This window comes from Oncorhynchus clarkii, chromosome 25 (genome assembly GCF_045791955.1).
Source record: "Oncorhynchus clarkii lewisi isolate Uvic-CL-2024 chromosome 25, UVic_Ocla_1.0, whole genome shotgun sequence".
Taxonomy (NCBI): domain Eukaryota; kingdom Metazoa; phylum Chordata; class Actinopteri; order Salmoniformes; family Salmonidae; genus Oncorhynchus; species Oncorhynchus clarkii.
Window position 1 is genome coordinate 19,168,918 of NC_092171.1, and position 12,645 is coordinate 19,181,562.

The following is a 12,645-nucleotide window of genomic DNA, read 5'->3' on the forward strand; positions in this document are numbered from 1 at the left end:
CAACATTTCTCAGAGTTTGAGAGATTGTTTCGACCTAGAAATAAATATGCATGCATGACATTGTGGTGCTTTTCTGTATTTGAGAAGTATGACGATCATGTCTGTAAACTTGTCACAAATGCAAAAAAAACTAATTATTAAAATCATACCCACACATGAAATAAGATCACACATTGCAAAAAATATATATAGGACACTGCAGGAGAAACAAAAGGCAATGAATGTGCACTATATACAAAGGTTGTTTTGGAGAGTTGTATTGAAAAGTAACAGATTCCTTTCTTTGAGAAAGCAAAATGCGGAACAGACAGTCATTGAAAGCACTGTATCTTGCCAAAGATGTATACAATACTGTGCACACTAAGATCGAGAAAACATTACAAGATAATTTGATATAATGTAACGGAAACAGGTTAACTCATTCCCATCATAAAACTTTTAATTAGAATATTAGATTCTCATAAGTATTTAAAATTGATTTAGTCCCTAGGCACTTAGCTCATTATTGCAACTCAGTCAAGAAAAAACTAAAACATGTTAAGGCAGTACAATAGACATCATTAGACGTCACTAACGGTCTCAATTAAATAAACACATCATTCACACATTTCAACATCCACCTAATGCATTTATCACGTTTATTTATCACGTTTTTATCTCCCAACACAAAAAGAGTAGGCTATGATTGTTAACAGTATATTCTGTTCTTAGTATTGTTTCACAATGCACTGCTGCGCAATTCAAGTGTAGAAAGTCACTAAAATATTCAGTTTTCAATGTTGAATTAAAACACTTAGAAATATTTGGACGTAACTGACTATAAAATACTTTAATGTTAAATATTTAACAATCCATAGCTATGCACATTATGAAAAATACTGAAGTTCACATAGTGTATAAGAAACAGACACTTGCATGTCTGCTAAAATACCACTGATACATCACTATGTCAGTCAGAACTCTCCCTGACTGTTCACCTGCCTAAAACTCCCAGGAGTCCATCCACTTCAGGCCAGCCATGGTACTATCAGGGTCATGGGCAAGCGGCCCTCTCATACCATAGGACAGAGGGTGAAACATGTAAAAGCTGCATGGTTTAGAAAGGCAGAGAGAGAAACAGATGTAAACTGAAGATGAGAAGAGAGAACAACCAATTTCAAAATTCTTTTTTGGGTGTAGATGAACTATTGCGCCAATGACATACAGTGAATGTGAGATATATATAGCCAATAAAGCCAACAGAAAACTTCTATGTTTACAATTTAAATCAGGTTCAAAGGCACAGAAGAGGTCTCATGTTTATCTCACCTATCAAGGATGGCCAGGAATAGCATTGCCTGTCCTCCTCTGAGCAGCCAGTGAGAATAGGGTGGGCGGAGCCATAGGTCAGCACTCTGCAGCAGGGTGTCCAAAGTAATCCCTGAGACAGAGATGACAATTCAAGATCTTTATAAATATAACTGGATTTTTATTTATTTCACCTTTATTTAACCAGGTAGGCTAGTTGAGAACAAGTTCTCATTTGCAACTGCGACCTGGCCAAGATAAAGCAAAGCAGTGTGACACAAGACAACAACACAGAGTTACACATGGAGTAAACAATAAACAAGCCAATAACACAAACAAGTCAATGACACAGTAGAGAAAATAAAGTCTTATACAGTGTGTGCAAAAGGCATGAGGAGGTAGGCAATAAATAGGCCATAGGAGCGAATAATTACAATTTAGCAGATTAACACTGGAGTGATAAATGAGCAGATGATGATGTGCAAGTAGAGATACTGGTGTGCAAAAGAGCAGAAAAGTAAATTAAAAAAAAACAGTATGGGGATGTGGTAGGTAGATTGGGTGGGCTATTTACAGATGGACTAAGTACAGCTGCAGCGATCGGTTAGCTGCTCAGATAGTTGATGTTTAAAGTTGGTGAGGGAAATAAGTCTCCAACTTCAGCGATTTTTGCAATTTGTTCCAGTCACTGGCAGCAGAGAACTGGAAGGAAAGGCGGCCAAATGAGGTGTTGGCTTTGGGGATGATCAATGAGATATACAAGGCTTTGCGACCTTTTGCCACATTTCAGGCTTCAAACATAAAGATATAAAACTGTAGAATCAACAACAAGTGGGACACCAAATGATTGGATATTCCAAACTTTTTTAACAAATCAAAAACTGAAAAATTGGGCGTGCCCCCTTAAGTTAATACTTTGTTGCACATCGAGAGACTGACATTTTTTCCCATTCCTCCTTGCAAAACAGCTCGAGCTCAGTGAGGTTGGATGGAGAGCATTTGTGAACAGCAGTTTTCAGTTCTTTCCACAGATTCTCGATTGGATTCAGGTCTGGACTTTGACTTGGCCATTCTAACACCTGGATATGTTTATTTTTGAACCATTCCATTGTAGATTTTGCTTTATGTTTTGGATCATTGTCTTGTTGGGGATGACTCCATCATCAAAATGGTCCTGAGATATACCTGCTGGAACGTGTGCTACGGGTGGGTGTTTTTATCGTGACCAGTGAACTGAGATTATGCTAGGTAAAGCTCCGCCTTGACTTATAGATGACCTGGTACCTGTGGGTCTGGCGACGAATATGTAGCGAGGGCCAGCTGACTAGAGCATACAGGTCGCAGTGGTGGGTGGTAGAAGGTGATTTGGTAACAAAACGGATGGCACTGTGATAGACTGCATCCAGTTTGCTGAGTAGAGTGTTGGAAGCTATTTTGTAGATAACATCGCTGGCAACGAAGTCGAGGATCGGTAGGATAGTCAGTTTTCCAGTTTGCTAGAGGTAAGTTTGGCGGCGTGAGTGAAGTAGGCTTTGTTGCAAAATAGAAAGCCGATTCTAGATTTGATTTTGGATTGGAGATGTTTAATATGAGCCTGGAAGGAGAGTTTACCTAGGTATGTATAGTTGTCCACATAGGTCGGAACCGTCCAGGGTGGTGATGCTAGTCGGGCGGGCGGGTGCGGGTAGCGAACGGTTGAAAAGCATGTATTTGGTTTTACTAGCGTTTAAGAGCAGTCGGAGGCCATGGAAGGAGTGTTGTATGGCATTGAAGCTTGTTTGGAGGTTAGTTAGCACAGTGTCCAAGGAAGGGCCAGAAGTATACAGAATGGTGTCGTCTGCGTAGAGGTGGATCAGGGAATCGCCCGCAGAAAGAGCGACATCATTGATATATACAGAGAAAAGAGTCGGCCCGAGAATTGAACCCTGTGGTACCCCCAGAGACTGCCAGAGGTCCGGACAACATGCCCTCCGATTTGACACACTGAACTATGTCTGCAAAGTAGTTAGTGAACCAGGCGAGGCAGTCGCCAGAAAAACCAAAGCTATTGAGTCTGCCGATAAGAATACGGTGATTGACAGAGTCGAAAGCCTTGGCCAGGTCAATGAAGACGGCTGCACAGTACTGTCTTTTATCGATGGCGGTTATGATATCGTTTAGTACCTTGAGCGTGGCTGAGGTGCACCCGTGACCGGCTCGGAAGCCGGATTGCACAGCGGAGAAGGTACAGTGGGACTCGAAATGGTCAGTGATCTGTTTATTAAGTTGGCTTTCGAAGACTTTAAATAGGCAGGACAGGATGGATATAAGTCTGTAACAGTTTGGGTCTAGGGTGTCACCACCTTTGAAGAGGGGGATGACCGCGGCAGCTTTCCAATTTTTAGGGATCCCGGACGATACGAAAAAAAGAGGTTGAACAGGCTGGTAATAGGGGTTGCAACAATGGGGGCGGATAGTTTTAGAAAGAGAGGGTCCAGATTGTCTAGCCCATCTGATTTGTACTGGTCCAGGTTTTGCAGCTCTTTCAGAACATCTGCTGTCTGGATATGGGTGAAGGAGAAGCTGGGGATGCTTGGGCGGAGCTGTTGGCCGAGGTTGGAGTAGCCAGGAGGAAGGCATGGCCAGCCGTTGAGAAATGCTTATTGAAATTTTCGATTATCATGAATTTATCAGTGGTGACCGTGTTACCTAGCCTCAGTGCAGTGGGCAGCTGGGAGGAGGTACTCTTGTTCTCCATCGACTTTACAGTGTCCCAAAACCTTTTGGAGTTAGAGCTGACTGCGTGTATTGGTTCCTGATGCGATTTCATGTATTCTGTCTGTAATGTGCGAAAAATGAGCATGTGTTTGGGGTAGACCCACTTTACCTGTTAGCATGCTGCTGAAGAGCATGGCAGGGAAGTAGTGGTGGTAGTAGAGGATGCGGCCCATGGTGTAGAAGGGTACGTAGTGCAGCAACCAGCCCAGGAGCAGCAGCCCTCCACCTTCCATCAGCACGCGACAATGCTCTGCACACACACATCACTGTTAGAATCAAGTACTCAAACGAGTTACTCATGAAACTGACAGGGAAGTTCTAAAAGCTCCTACCAATTCTTCTCTTGTCCAGCTGGACTCCTCTGCGGAGGGCCAGAGAGGCCACTGCCACCATAACCACATACAGGCCCAGACTGACCAGGTTCAGCCACCAGATCACCTGCAGAAGAAGTAGATTTAACTATATTGTAGCAGTGTTATGTGTTAGCATACTCAGTGAGTGGAGAGAGGTACTTACAGGGTTCCCTAACAGGTAGACACGGTATTCAGTCTCATTCACTCCAGAGAACCTCAATCCCTTTGCAAAAACAGAACAAAGGCACAGTAATAAGAGACTATTTCATTTTGTGACTGTCCAACCACATTGAAGTCATGGGGTATTCAACATGCAAACCTGGTAGTTGATTGGCCAATGCCAGGGTTTAGAGTTCATTTCATTGTCTTTGGGCTTCAACCCACTGTTACCCTGTAAAAAGAGACACATTTAGTTGTAATCAATACAATAAGTGTGTGGGAGAATTTGGCACACTTGTGTTGTCTTGTTCTCTCACCCTGATCATAACGATGTGGGACTCCAGCAATATCTCCAGGAAGTGGGGCTTCAGCACTGAAAGGCTAATGTTGGGCACTATCAATGCACACACACAAACAAAAACACACACCTTTAGGTATTAAGTAAACACACAACACCATCACATATCAAGCAGTGGGCCATGGGAACACATTTTTTTAAATGCAGGAATGGAGGCGTACATTTGGTATTGATATGATCCTCAATATTCCATTGAGAGTTTGGGGTCTCCTTCAGATATGGGCTACATGTAATCTCCACCTGTTCCCAGCCCCTGAACAGAGAAGACACAATTTGACACTGTCATCATCGGTAATGTTAACGTTTGTAAATAAAGATATTAGAAAACTTTAGAAGAGTAGATCATTCCTCCATTTCTTACCATTTGGGGAGAGTCTTGCCAGAGGAGTAGAGCACACAGCCAGTTGCTCGGTGCAGGAAGCGTACTTTGCTGCGTAACACCTTGACCAGGTCGCCCTTCCGACCCCCACACACCTCCACCTGCCACAGGTCATTAGGGTCACCTGTTCCATTCTGAAAGCACCAGAAAGGAATGATACTGATCAACATTTAGGCTGAAGAATGAAACCTCTCTCACACACAACCTATCAATAACTTCGGAGAACCGTGCAAGCATTGTATATGCTTACTCACGATGCCATAGCCTGTGACCTGGAAGTGTTTTTTAGTGAGAGGTGCCTCGTGGAGGTGACTGTGAAGGTTACGGGTAGTCCTGGTGGACACAAGAGAATCAACCATTATTGCATTGAAGAATTTGTTGTAATGTCAAAACAGGTACAGCATGGGTGCAGTACAATGATACGCTTTCAAACAGATGAGGGGTGTCACTGTCAAACCACTTACTCTTTGTGCTCCAATTGAATAATGTCACCATGACGAACAAGGTCAGGTTCTCCTGATTGTGCTGGACAAAAAAAAAGAAGAACAAAATACATCATAATAAGTATGTTGCAATTAACCTTTATGAGTGACATATTCTGACTGCACAACAAGACTGTCCTCTCACCATCACTGTCATTGGATCTATGCACCAGCCACATGTTGTTATAGTCCTTATGGAGGTATGCTGTGACCTGCTGCTGCTTTGCTCCGACACCCTCTGGGTACAGATGCCAGTGAGAGTGGAGGTATCCTCCAGCGATACGCAGGTTCTTCACAGTGATGATAGAGCCATATGCCAGGTCTGTAGGAGAGCACAGGCCACCATCATAGTAGAACAAGGAGGACAGATCAGCATTATTAGAAGCAAGGGGTTACTTAGGACATTATTTGAATACACGTCATTCAAACTGACAAGTGGAAATATACTGTAAGGCACCACTATGGTAAAGACAAAAACGTAGAAGATGCTATTTAAATCAACTCACACTCAGGCATGGATGCATTGTGTAGGTTGTTTCCAATCAGACGGGACTGAAAAGCAGAGCTGAAGAAGCCATCTCCTGGACCGCTGGAGACAAGGGACAATGGAAACACATTGTGTAAATGTGATTAGACATTATTTAGGGGCGAATCAATTTAAAGCTTTCCAATAACCCCACTATAACAAAAGCATAGCCAATAATCACCTTACCTTTTGTTCAGGACAGCAAAGTGGACTGCAAATATTGTAACATACAGGAACAGGGGAAGCAGGATAAGCCCAAACACCCTGGACAACACGTGCTTCCCAAAATCAATCTGGTAGAACGAAGAAAAGGGAGAAGGAGTCAGTGTTGGCCTCCAATGTAAGTCAGTTTGGTACATCAATATCATAAGTGATTCATAATCAGTTGATGAGTACCAGAGAGAGGTGCAGATCCCCCAGCAAACTCCACAGGTCCCAGGCTGTGTTCATTCCCACCAGCAGGATGACAAACAGCCCCACAAACTTAACCCCCAGAGCCCCAGACAGGTTCACCCCTGTCAATACCAGCCAGAACCACCAGGGTGTGCTAAAGGGCCTGAATACCATAGGAGAGAGCATAGCAGCATCACTATGTACAAATAACAAGTCCCTTTAATCTGATTCTAATGACTTAACTGACAATTCAGATGTAGGTTTGCTCTGCTCTGGAGGTTCCTTACCTATATCTCTGTCGATTAAACTTGACCATGCTGAGCACTGCTCCCATTATAAAGAACATGAGAATGGGGTCGAGAAGGATGTACTGAGAGATGGTTATGCAGCCAGTGTCTGAATGGGGGGGGGGGCACAATCCAAGGTACAAGTTATTTAGATTGTGATATAACACAATACACATCTTAAACTTCACCACAGTTATAACATAAGAATGGTTGACCAGTCCATACTCAAGTCTGTTTGGCAAGGTAATTGGCTAAAGTAAATCCAGACTCTCCCCCAGGCTGTCTCTGGTTACTTTGTTAGTGCTGGTGGTACATACTCACCAAAGGCCAGCACTGCAGCAGTGATGAGGGCAGCTGTCGGGGACTGGGACAACTCCAGCACTGTGAGGTAGGCAAAGGGGGGCAGACAGGAGCCCAGAGATGCACAGAACTGCACAGAGGCAAAGCACGTTCACAGGTCAAACTAGTACTGTGGAGCATGACATTATTCACACAACATAAAAACCATTCTGTCTTTGTAGGCCTTACCCCTCTCATCCCCCAGTAGTTGTGGTGCTCATATCTGTCCCCAGGTTTAAGGAAAGGGTAGGTGCCATCGTAGCCAGTCATGTACCCAGCTAGCCCAATCAGCATCTGGCATAGGGGGAATGGTTACTTAAAAACACATACACATTATGTAAATCAAGATACTTATCAAGTTATGGAAGTAATGATGACTGTAGAAAGAGATATTCTAAGAATGTTTAGAATGCTAAAAGACATTGGCATTGTCTTACTTTGCCAAGTGGTGGGTGGACATCAAAGAAGAAGGTCCTGTTAATGTAGTAACTCCCCATTTTCCCAAAGTGGGTTTCATCCCAGCTAAAACAGATAGGACCACACAATGAGATGATACATAAACACACAGTGACTTCATGAGGGAGCCTTACAACGTCTCTTGGGGCACCATCACTCACCATACATGAGGGGGTTCCATGATTTTGTAAAGGCGTGTGGAAAAAGAGAGCAACACCACCAACAGAAAGAAAGCTGTGCTTTGTGCCTCATTATTTGGAGAGTAAATGCCCTGGTCATGTTGTGCTGATGTCCCATTTAAGGATTGGCTGTCACCTTCAGACAGTCTATCATCCTCCTGGGTCGACTCATGATGGGTTGAAACAGGGCTCTGCTCCCCTGTATTCATCTGGCCTCTCCGATTTCGTAGCATTGAGCATTCTTCGTTGTATTGTGCAACACATTTTTTCTTTGCCATTAGTTAAAACTTAAACAAAGTTTTTCAATTTAATTGGTATTCTTAGAACAGCCCACAATGTCCATTGAAAGCTTAAGAAATAGGAATATTTTGTCAGTGGAATGTTTGTGACAGACTGCTACAACAAAGTAGCTAACAAGCAGCAGCAAAACAAGTCCCGTTACATTGTAGATTGGTCTATGCAGGGAATAGCTAGCTAGTAACAATGTCGCATAACAACGTTGCAATTAATATATATATATATTGTAATGTTATCCGTACACTAGCTAGCATTGTAGCTAGCTCGCAGTAGCAGCTGTCAGACAGCTTTGTGAATTTCCAACCAAAATTATTATCAAACTAATCATTCCTGTTTTCACCTGATATTCCGTAGGTAACGTAATGCATTAAAAGCAGGACTTTGCTGGTTACATTTTACGCATTTGGAAAACAAGCATTTCTAAAATTAAACTACTACTCTGGCATACACTCCTGACGGAATTTACGGTGCACAGATTTCAAAGCATCTACGGGTATTATTGTAAAATAAAACAAAACATTTACCCGATGTGCTTCATGAAATATCTGCAAAAAGTGCGCAGCACGCGCACAATGTAGTCGAATCTCAACAATCCATTTTTAGCCAGGCACGTTGCGTGGTTTCTGGGATCTGTATGCTTTTCCATTCTTCATTAAATCTATGACACGGGAATACGGACACAATTTCCCAGTATACAACTGAAATTCAGGACAAGGCTGGGGATCAGTGGGAAACGCCTTCCACAATGTGGTTGTGCTGTACGCATAGACATTACGGCCACTGGGTGGCGAGAGAGCACAATAAATCACAGGCTCGCACACCACACATGCTCACAACACGTAAAATCCTCTCTGGTATGGAGGGTGATAAGTGCCAGTTCGAAAATTCAATGCTTAAATGCTGAATAAGAATGTAAAAATGATCAATGTATTTTTATTTTCATATCAGTGTGCATGATTCATTCCACGATAAATTGCAAAGTTAAAATGAAAATAGAAAAATTTGAAATTATACAAATTTGAAATAAAAATGGTAATGATCAATGAAAAAAGCCAAATGGTAAACAGAAAATCGCTAAATATTATTTGAAATTGAAAGTGGCTGTTTTAATTTTCCATCTACCCAATTAAGCGTTTTCTATTTCAATTTGCATTAGAATTTTCAAAGTGTATGCAAATTGATTTTTGGAGGCGTGGACCTGGAGAGCAACACAACACCCCCATGTAGTGGTACATCTCTCTGTACATTGATTTTAAACTAGTGTAACCAACCCAGGTCTCCTGCACACCAGAAAAGCATAGGCCAGCTTAGCTGAAGCCAAGGCTCTGGGAGCCAATGCAACTCTTCAGGTATCAGACAAGGTTACTCATTATGTGAACAGCTAACCAATGTGACCACGCACATATGAGGAATAACTTTGCCTAGTGTTGAGTAACTTTGCTAAGACCAGAAAAATTGCATTGGCTCCCCAAGCTACATTTCCTAGGCTTTGGCTAAGCTGTTCTTCTGGTGTACAGGACACCAGGTTCAAACCCTGTCAGTTACACTAGTCTAAAATGAATGCACAGAAAACATGGCATGGCTAGGATGTATCACTGCATGGTGGTATTGTGTTGCTCTCCTGGTTCATGCCTCCGGGAAGCAATTTGCATACACTTTGAAAATGAAAAGAGTAAGTACTAAATTGGGCAGTTGGAAAATGTAGACATCCACTTTGCACATAGCATTTACCATTATCTGTAAACCATTTGTCATGTTGTGTTTACCATTTTCATTTATAATTTCTATTTACCATTTCCAATTTTCAATTAGCCATTTTCGATTTTCAGTTTAACATAGCATTTTCACTAGGTCATGAATCATGCGCGCTGATATATTATATTTCTCAAACTGGCATTGATCACCCTCCATACTCATGCAAGTGCTCCATTTGAGTCGAAAGTATATTTGCATTATAAACATTTGGTTTCGAAATTAGGATATTATTGTATCGTGATGAAATGTATTACTGTGTAATGTGTGTAGAATATTCCACAGATTAGGGAGACAAATAAATATTGATATTTTCAAAGTTTATTTTGATGACAGATAGTGACTACAGTCAAGAGGTAAACAAAAGGAATGAACATGATATTTTCATTGACCACAGCATACATCACATCCTACACCACAACTTGTGGTTTACAAAGCTTTAAATAATATAAAATACATGTTCACAATTTGTTTAACCTCAATGTAAGACTTGTGGAGGGATGAATCATACAGTATAGATAGACTGATAAAGAGTACAGTGAACATCTCTTTGAATGCAGGTCAAGGGCATCAGTCATTGAAAAAAGGCATCCTCCAAATATGTGTAAGATAGGTGCTGGCAAGATACGCATTTCTCTTAATGGAAAATTTGAAAACATGACTAATCAGCAATCATATGTTTCTAGAGTTGAATGTGAAAGGACAACAATGTTAAATGACGAATAGTGTTCACTATATTGATTTTAAAAAAAGGTCACCAGAATGACATACTGTTCCCAGTAACATTATTTGAAAGGCAAAAAAGTTGTGTTTTAATGGCACAAAGAATAATGCTTGCATTTCAGAAGGCATTCTTCTTTGTATTGTACTTGTAGGATCAATGGCACCACATTGTGTTTAAAAAAGTACTGCCATTCCCCAACATTACATTTCAATGTCTGCTCCACAGGGCAGGATACATACACTTTCTCTGGTACAGTGTAAACCACTTTTCTCATACATAAAGATATGTTTTTTTTTAGTTTTTATTTTACAGAAATATATAAATCTAAATGGCTAAACTGTAATGCTGGATTTTTTAGATTTTTTTTTGTCAAACAAAAATATTGGCTGCACTATATGCATTATTAGAATGTAACAAAAACATTAATACATAGTACTAGATCTGTACAAAATATCCTAAACCTCGTCAACAAAGCCTTTACTCACAATCAGAGATGCATTAATGGGAATGTTCTTACATGGGATCTGAAGTCAATTGTGAATGTGAATGTGATTGAATGTAAACATAAAAAAATTGCTATGGGACAATATGTTTGCTTAACTACTCTCTTGACTAGTGGGAGAAGGCTAGTGGAATCTATACAAACATATTACATATTTAATCATATACAGTACCAGTCAAACGTTTGGACACACCTACTCCTTTAAAGGTTTTTCTTTATTTTTACTATTTTCTACATTGTAGAATAATAGTGAAGACATCAACACTATGAAATAACACACATGGCATTATGCAGTAACCAAAAACAGTGTTAAACAAATCTAAATATATATCATATTTTTGATTCTTCAAAGTAGCCACCCTTTGCCTTGATGACAGCTTTGCACACTCTTGGCATTCCCTCAACCATCTTAAACCTGGAATGCTTTTCCAACCATCTTGAAGGAGTTCCCATATATGCTGAGCACTTGTTGGCTGCTTTTCCTTCACTCTGCGGTCCAACTCATCCCAAACCATCTCAATTGGGTTGAGGTCGGGTGATTGTGGAGGCCAGGTCATCTGATGCAGCAATCCATCACTCTCCTTCTTGGTCAAATTGCCCTTACACATCCTGGAGGTGTGTTGGGTATTGGTCCTGTTGAAAAACAAATGATAGTCCCACTAAGTGCAAACCAGATGGGATGGCGTATTGCTGCAGAATGCTGTGGTGGCCATGCTGGTTAAGTGTGCTTTGAATTCTAAATAAATCACCGACAGTTTCGCCAGCAAAGCACCCCAACACCATCACACCTCCTTTATGCTTCACGGTGGGAACTAAATCAAATCAAATCAAATTTTATTGGTCGCATACACATATTTAGCAGATGTTGTTGCGGGTGTAGTGAAATGCTTGTGTTCAGAGCTCCAACAGTGCAGTAGTATCTAACAATTCACAACAATACACACAAATCTAAAAGTAAAATAATGGAATTAAGAAATCTATAAGTACAGTAATGTATTTCTACTATGTATTTTTTTATAACTACACATGTGGAGATCATCCGTTCACCTACTCAGCACCTCACAAAGACTCGGCGGTTGGAACCAAAAATCTCAACTTTGGACTTATTGGGCCAAAGGACAGATTTCCACTGGTCTAATGTCCATTGCTTGTGTTTCTTGGCCCAAGCAAGTCTCTTCTTGTTATTGGTGTCCTTTAGTAGCAATTTGACCATGAAGGCCTGATTCACGCAGCGTCCTCTTTTTATTTATTTTACTGTTATTTTACCAGGTAAGTTGACTGAGAACACATTCTCATTTACAGCAACGACCTGGGGAATAGTTACAGGGGAGAAGAGGGGGATGAATGAGCCAACTGTAAGCTGGGGATGATTAGGTGGCCATGATGGTTTGAGGGCCAGATTGGGAATTTAGCCA

The 12,645-nt window shown here is 41.2% G+C and overlaps 1 protein-coding gene across 2 annotated transcripts; it reads right to left on the bottom strand.

Moving 5' to 3' along the window:
- Positions 1-63: 63 nt before the first annotated feature.
- Positions 64-8,916, bottom strand: LOC139383850 (protein-O-mannosyltransferase 2). Of its 2 annotated transcripts, none has more exons than XM_071128430.1 (20): positions 7,938-8,858; positions 7,758-7,842; positions 7,510-7,614; positions 7,303-7,411; positions 6,982-7,090; positions 6,698-6,857; positions 6,488-6,594; positions 6,282-6,364; positions 5,921-6,097; positions 5,758-5,818; positions 5,548-5,626; positions 5,276-5,427; positions 5,076-5,167; positions 4,874-4,950; positions 4,717-4,788; positions 4,561-4,620; positions 4,377-4,482; positions 4,154-4,294; positions 1,309-1,420; positions 64-1,087 (listed from the first exon to the last, which is right to left on the bottom strand). In XM_071128430.1, exons 1-20 carry the CDS (start codon positions 8,231-8,233, stop codon positions 982-984), a joined length of 2,289 nt encoding a protein of 762 aa, XP_070984531.1. In that variant the 5' UTR covers positions 8,234-8,858; the 3' UTR covers positions 64-981. The 2 variants fall into 2 exon arrangements, with proteins under 2 accessions (XP_070984531.1, XP_070984532.1); XM_071128431.1 differs by having other exon boundaries at positions 242-1,087; positions 8,777-8,916.
- Positions 8,917-12,645: the final 3,729 nt, after the last annotated feature.